The 7,426-nt window shown below is 46.5% G+C and overlaps 1 protein-coding gene across 1 annotated transcript; it reads right to left on the bottom strand.

Annotated features, from left to right (window-relative positions):
* Window positions 1-207: 207 nt before the first annotated feature.
* On the bottom strand, window positions 208-7,218 carry PSMD7 (proteasome 26S subunit, non-ATPase 7). Its single transcript, XM_040571703.1, has 7 exons — window positions 7,092-7,218; window positions 6,266-6,357; window positions 4,813-4,905; window positions 3,955-4,052; window positions 3,590-3,670; window positions 2,174-2,265; window positions 208-1,467 (listed from the first exon to the last, which is right to left on the bottom strand). Exons 1-7 carry the CDS (start codon window positions 7,163-7,165, stop codon window positions 1,029-1,031), a joined length of 969 nt encoding a protein of 322 aa, XP_040427637.1. The 5' UTR covers window positions 7,166-7,218; the 3' UTR covers window positions 208-1,028.
* Between the last annotated feature and the right edge of the window lie 208 nt (window positions 7,219-7,426).

Here is a 7,426-nt window from a genome sequence, read left to right as displayed (position 1 = left end):
GAGGAAACTTTGCTCGCCGTGGGCTGGCCCTGGGTCAGTGCCTCCCCAAATGTTTTAACCCCAGAGCTTGGAGGGAATCGACTGGGTGGGCAGGGAGCTGCGTGCGGGCTGGCAGCCGAGGCAGCGCTGCCCTGGCATGCCGTGGAGCTGGTTCGGTCGCTGGCAGCTGTAACAGCAGCGGTGCCATCTGTGTGCTGCCAGGGCACTGAGGTGCCCAGGGACTGCAAATCGGGACTAGATTAAATATAGCGGTATCTATAGCGCATAAAATTGGCTAATTACAATGAATTAGTCCTGAAATATGCAAATACCTGCTCACAGTGCAAAACATGATGTGGTAATGAACATCGCTCCTCTGGGAGGAAAGCAAGCTGCTCTGCAGCACAGTAGTGGCACGCACAGCCTTTCCTCCTCACCAGCACAAGCCCTTGCTCTCTCCCCCCTCATTTCCACCCCAGCAGAGCCCAAGAGCCGGGAATGTATTTTATACCTGCCTTTTTTTTTTTGTGAGGTACCAAAAGATACCAGCCCATCACAAGATAGGGCCAGAAGGCAGCTGGCCATATAGCAACGTCCTTGTTCCTGCTCTGTGGTGCTTCAGAACCAGTCAGTTCTCAGATAATAGTGAAAACTCACAATGACAGCTAAAACAGGTATGTAGAGCAAGTTCTAATACAGGCTGCAGTAGAAATCTTCAGCTGTTGGCCTGCCATTGAAGGAGATAAGCATGGGGGGAAGGAAGAGTGCTGTGCTTAGAGAAAATAAGTCACCCTGGCTTTTCCCCCTTCCCTGCTCAGTGCTAAGACCCAAACCGCCAAGCCGTTCTCCTTACATACAGCAACCATCTCCTTGTTGCAGCAGCTGCCAGTTGGAGTAGATGTATACAGCCATGTTATAAATGAATGTAAAAAGCAGCTATCGCAGTAGAGGCAAACGAAGCACTGACCATTTCAACAAAGGAAAAGAACCCAGCAGCAAAGTGATTTAGTTTACAAGATTTTTAATTTACAATAAAAAAACTACACATTTTACTTTTTGTCTTTTTTCTCCTCTTTCTTGACATCACTCTTCTCCTTGTCTTTCTCCTTCTCATCTTTCCTCTCTTTTTTACTTTCTTCTTTTTCCTGTCCTTCTTTCTTCTCTGCATCCCTGTTGGCAATCTTGTTGTTAATGAGGTTGTGCAGGGCAACCACAGAACGAATAAGAGAAGCCAGGTAAACGACCACCATCTGGTCATTGGTCTTCAGATAAAAGGCCTTGACAAACTCTTGCAGGTTGACATCTGGTAGCAGGTTGAAGACATCCTGAAGATGGTAAATGATCTGGTGATTGATGGGTAGCTTGCCCATGGCTACTTTCTCTAAGTAGCTCCTGATGTCCAGAAGCTTGGAGTTCAGTCCCTTCAAGCCATGGACCTGATTCGTGATCCGCTGGGACAGGGTGCCCACCGTTGTATCCTTGATATCTCTGAAACATGCATAACAAAGACTCAGCATTAGAACGTTACACTGCATGCTCACTACCAGGCTATGCATAGTCACTAAGAGGTCGTTACAGCTTAGAAAGAAGAGCAGTTTCAAGCCCAGAGAAAGGACAATTAAACTGAATGCTTTAAGTCAAAGAATGAAAACAAACTGATTTACATTAGAAAGCCTATCTAAAATAGGTCACTGTTGTATCCTGTGGTGCACAGACGTTCTATTTGGAATATTAATTACACTGCTTAGAGTGATAGAAAGAAATAAAACATCAGAATTTCTGACACTTGAGAAGTCGAACAGCTTGTATTGGGTGACTGCTCTCTTTTCTTGATGACTAGCGAGCTTTGCCAATTAGTCAGCTAGAGATAAACCTGCCACGCGCCCATCCAGTCCTGCTCTGCGAGGTATGCAGTGGCTGGAGACAGTCTCAAACCACAATATTCCAAAGCTTTGATACAATGACTACGTAGTTTTCATCATCTGATGGAGTTTAAGTGGGCAGATACACGTTTCACGAGCAATGAGTGAACATGCCAAGCAAGACTACTAAATGAATACACGCTTGGAACTTGAGCAGCATGTTTAACGAGCTCTGTGCTTCCTCCAGGAAGCTGGCACTGGGAGATGCCAGATGGACCCCGTTTCCTCCTGGGCAAGTCTCGTAAGAAAGGTTTCATTTTAAAGGTGTTTACCGTAACAAGTGTTCGACACCAACTTCCTCTGCCTCCTCCGCTCCGATCTCACTAGTCACGTGCTCAAACGTCTTGGAGGTTGGAGTGCCATCCTTGGAGGTGCATGAACACAAGGGACAGGGTTAGACTGGGCACACAGCTGACGACAGGCACAAAGACACACACACCCCAGCCACCAGAGGTGTCTCAAGTGAACAGGGGCAATGTGAACAACGTTGAAGCATAAGATTAACTGAGGCCTGTTGCACAACAGCATCAGGAAGAGGCAATGGGCCAAATTAGGGCAAAACAACATGGGACTGAAGTACACAGCTAAGGGGAGAAGTTTAGAAGTGAAATCACAATGCCTTTTAAAAATACACAATTTCAGATAGAGTATAAGAAACTGTACTAATGAATTTAGCAAAGTAGTTATATATAGTTGACCGGAAATCAGAAAGACTGCATTTTTCTTGTTTTAATTATTATTTCTGCCGCAAGTCCAGAAGTGCTAGCAATTTCTTGCGCTCTGTGTAATTTTCAATTAATGTACTTTATTTGTCTATTGGTCTACTAGTGGGTAGAATGGAAAATCTCACTAAATATCTTTTTGTCATCCTGGCTTTCACTAGTTAGAAGCACATATGCAATTCTAGAAACAATACTAATATGAATTAATCTAATTCAAATTAAAATCTATACAATTGAGATTAAGGGAGATGTTTAAAAGAGTCATCACCTGAACTACCAAGAATGAGTTTTATCTGTCTGTTTTCAAAGTCATTACCCACACCAGTAAACAGAAAGCACTACTGAGACTACTGTGAATTCACGTAACTAAGAACAAATTCTGCGGATATATAACCTGTAATACTGGAAACAGCTCTCTCTCTCTACTGAGGGCCTCAGAAAGGCGAGAGGATTAAACTTCTTTATATATGTTCAGAATGTAATTTAAATCAAACAGTTGGAGATGAAAAGCTGAAGCTGATTTACTACTGTACATCACCTGTGTGCAGAGTGCTGCAAGTGATTACTTAGTTTTGCTCATGCCTGACCTGCCCGTTCAACACTGGCTGGTGAACAAATGAATAAGCACATCATTACTCAGAATACCTCTGCAAACATATGCGCAGAAGTCACTGGTTAGAAGTGTTCCAGTCAGTGACCGTGGCCATGGAAGTGACAGAAACAGGTAAGAAGCATCTAAATCATACAGAAAGCTGGAACTGTGGAATTCCTGAGGTCAAACTGTACCACAAAGCTTTTCTTCCAAGCGCATTGGTGGATGAAAACTTGAGTGAGAAAGGCTCACACCACTGCTGGGATTTAAACTCTGGTTTCAGCAGATTTTGGCTGCCAGCCACAGGGATGTGCATCTTTCAGAAAACCAGGGAAACTAACACTCATCTTTTAATGGAAACATTGAATACTCACATCGTGAACTTCTTCAACTGAAATATAAGCTTCTGTGGGCAGCCCCAAGTCCTTAGGTTTCACATCAATAATCACCAACACCTTATGGAAAAAAGCAAAAAACCAAACATTTCAGAAACCCAAGTTTTATTCAAGGACTAGAAAGAAATACCCAAGTCAGCTCTTCATTCCCTAACAGCGGTATGCTGGCTGTGCAGAGGTGTTGTCTCCAGGCATTTCGAAAAGACATCTACAGATGTTTCAAAAGACTTTGACGTGAGTTTTTAACAAGCTGTATCACCCATAACAAAGGTAGGGGCCAGGGGTTCCCAGGTCCCCCATTCAGGAAGAAAGAGCAAAAAACAAAAAGAAAGTGCAGCACTTACAGAGTTAGGACAGTATCTTTTCATCAGTTCATTGATGGCAATGTCATTCTTGTGTAGTTTAGGGCCTGTGTGGTACCAACCAACTATTCTTTCTCTAGCTGAGAAAAAACAGAAAGGATTCTAAATCAGAATCGTGTGGCAAGCCAACAATAGAAAGATTTAGGCAGAGACTGAATCAGGGGTGAAAATCTGACGCATATAGAAGATGAGTGCAGAGCAGGGAAAAAATGAATCAGAGCAGGCAAGACAATGACATGACTAGTGACAAAGACATGATCTTAGTTTGCATGATTTACTTTACTCCTAGGTTCGTAACTAGACTATTTCATATCACGTGCTAATTTTGCAGATGCTGGGATCTGTCAGCTTGAAACTCTGACATCTAAGAATGCAAAAATTCTAGAAATACAAACTGATTCTTGAGAATGCCAACTGTTCCTAGGGCTAAGAAAATTGATGGGAATTTAAGTTACGAATGGACATTCAGCTCTAAAGTCTCAAACCAAGTAGCAAAGATAGTTTTTAAAACAGTAGTGAGGAGTAATAGAATTATTACTTGAAATTTGAGTTTGTAATATTTACATTCATAAGAAGTAATTTCAGGGCACATCTGTACAGAAGAGTTACTTGGGAAAAATAACAAGGTATAAATGAATGTGTTAAGAACACAAACTACTTGTACAAATTAATCCATGGAAAAGCATTAGCAAAAGTGAAGCCATGCGAGGAATTAGTATGGAGTGGCTTCTTACATGGACAAATAATTTTCTACTTAGCTATGAATTCACTTTCTCAGGCAGACAAAGATTTTGAAGTTTCTAGGAGTGTATCCACGACTGCAAGACAATCTAAACTTACCGTTGACCTTCTTAAACATTCCATACATGTTCTCCAGATAATCATGGTCTAGAAACCACACAGTGTCATCCTTGTCGTCCTCATCAAAAGGAACTGGGAATAAAACAAAATATCAGCATTTAAGAATCCAACGTCCAGACTGGAAACATTTATAGAACCACCATGTTTTAGGATTGCTTTGGCTGCTAAGGGAGATCAGATCTTAAACAGTTTCAAATGTTCTGCAACGTTACACTGCAGGAGATAAATTTCAGGGCTGGTCAGTTCTCTTTCCTAACTGCTCACAGTTTCAGAACAGAAAAATAAAATGCAAAACGTTTTGAAGGTTATCATCAATTGAGAACAGCAAAACATCAGAAAGAAATCCTCCCTTATACAAAAGTAACTGCTGTGCACAGACATTTGATATGATAAGTTGAGGATCTCTATAGACTTTGTAGCTTGTTGATCAACAGAAATCTACTCAGAGAAAAATTAATTTTCAGTGTAGAATTAATCAGTGCTTTTATGGATGACTAGAACCCAAAGAGGCACTTTAAGTAAGGACTGTTTACCCTTGAGTACAGGGCTAGTTATTTCATCAGTCAGCATGTATACAGGGACACAGGCTCAATTTTGAGAACAGGCTACTTTCAGCCCTACAATTTACAAGAATATTAAAGCTTCATAGTTGAAAGGCTGTCAAAAGTACAAACAAACAAATGAAGAAATTGAAAACCAAAAACCAAAACCAACAAAACAACTCTTTTCAACTCAAGTGGAAAAAATAGACTTCCAAAAATTGGAAAAAAAAAAAAAAAAAAAGGTCCCTGTTTGGGAGAAGAACTCCACACAAACTGTGAAACTGCATATATAAACTGAGATATTTTTGCGTTGTCATAGAGTGGTCCCACTGGGAAGGAAATGATGTAACTAACACAAATGGGTTAGTGAAAGCCATGGATTCAAAACCTACTGTTACTATCAGGTATAAATATTTAAGAGGAAACTGTTTCAACACTATTAACAACATGCTTAAAGAAAGAACAAGTGCTGTAACTGGATAAAATCTGAGGAAAAGAATTAAAGCTGAAGTACACATTACATCTTTACGTAAGCAGGAAACAGCCACATCAGCACTCAGAGCTGTGATTTGTTCTACAAGCTGCGACACGATCACTCAGCAGAGGTCAGCCAGTACAATGCACCAAAACATTTGCCAGCGTTTTAAAAAAGGTTTACACCTGCTCCTGAAACACCGCACATGGCACAATGTTACAGGGAAGGTGCAGGACGAGACAGGCTGGGATAGCTGTATTTTTGACAGCTGGCAGTTAGCATTTTTTGTTTGATACAGGCTGATTTGTAGGTGGAAAGTATCTGTGGTCTAGCAGGGTGGCTTAAGAAAAAAGCACATGATGCATCTGATTGAGTAACTGAGCAGGTTTTAATATGGTCGGACACCCAAACTCACCTGCGAAACTGTTGGACACATCCAGGATTTTTTTCTGCCACGAGCCCAGCAGCACACCGACGACTCGCTTCTGGTTTCCAACTTTTCCTATCCTGAATGGAAAAGACGGTCAGTCCTTATGGCACGGAGCCCGGCTCGGGGAAGAAGGTAACAGCGGGGCAGCTGTTGCTTCTAACTCGTGCAAGCTAAGCAGTGTGGGTGCTGGTGGGACGGAACAAAGGGCGGTGTGGATTTTGATTACTGATTGCTGATCTACGTTAAAAAAAAGCTGCCTGGGTGCACTCAGAGTCAAATGTTGTAACGCGGCGATGCAGGGAAAGGGCTGCGGGGCCGGCGCGGCCCGCGAGGTGCTGTGTCACGGGGCAGGGGCTGGGAGAAGCCAGGGAGCTCCGCGCACAACCGCTCGGCTGCTCCCGATGTTGTTGTTTAGCGTTAAAGCTGCGGCCGCCCGGTACCCCGGGAGATACCCCGGGAGGTACCCCGGGCCGGGCCGGGCCGGGAGGGGTCTCAGGGCCGCGCTCGGCCCCGCCGGCAGCTGCGGGACGCGGCCCTGGGCTCCGCAGCACCCCCCGGCCCCGGCCCGGCCCGCGTCGCCTTCCCCGGGCCCCGGCGGCTGCCGCAGGCCGCGATCCCGCCGCCGCGCGGGGCCGGGGCCCGGCTCCGTCCGATTCCCCCCCCCCCCAGACCCGCCGCCCCCCGTCCCCGCCCCGGGGCCGCCCCCCCCCGGTCCCTTCCCGTTCCCCCCCCCCGGTGCCCGGTGCCTGTCGGCGCGGCGCGGGCCGGGCCCGTGACTCAGCGCCGCGGCGGCCCCGACGGCCGGCCCCACCTGTTGAAGTGATCGACGACGCTGAGCAGCACCAGCGGGTGCACGACCACCCGGTCCACCGCCAGCTCCGGCATGGCGCCCGCCGCCCGCCCGGCCCCGGCCCCGGCCCCGCTCCGCGCCCCGCCCGCCGCAGGCCCCGCTCCCCGCCGCGCGGCCCCGCTCCCAGCCTGCCCCGCGCCCGGGCGGGGCCTCCGCCGCCATCTGCGACGGGGCGGCGGGCGGCCGCCGCCATCTTGGGGAGGTCGCGGGAGACAGGCCACGCCGCCGCCGCCGCCGCCATCTTGGGAAGGTGCGGCGAGGCCGGCGGCGGCGCGGCGCCATCTTGGGGAAGTCGG

Source organism: Cygnus olor, chromosome 12 (assembly GCF_009769625.2).
Source record: "Cygnus olor isolate bCygOlo1 chromosome 12, bCygOlo1.pri.v2, whole genome shotgun sequence".
NCBI classification, from domain to species: domain Eukaryota; kingdom Metazoa; phylum Chordata; class Aves; order Anseriformes; family Anatidae; genus Cygnus; species Cygnus olor.
The sequence above is the reverse complement of the archived record's forward strand: the minus strand, read 5'-3'. Positions and strand labels throughout refer to the sequence as shown.

Excerpts from the sequence above, each read along its gene's own strand:
- PSMD7 (XM_040571703.1), bottom strand. The coding sequence starts at position 7,165 with ATGCCGGAGCTGGCGGTGGACCGGGTGGTCGTGCACCCGCTGGTGCTG. Across the intron at positions 4,906-6,265 it reads TGTGTCCAACAGTTTCGCAG|TTCCTTTTGATGAGGACGAC; the intron begins GTGAGTTTGGGT and ends TTTTATTCCCAG. Across the intron at positions 2,266-3,589 it reads CAGTTGAAGAAGTTCACGAT|GATGGCACTCCAACCTCCAA; the intron begins GTGAGTATTCAA and ends TGCACCTCCAAG.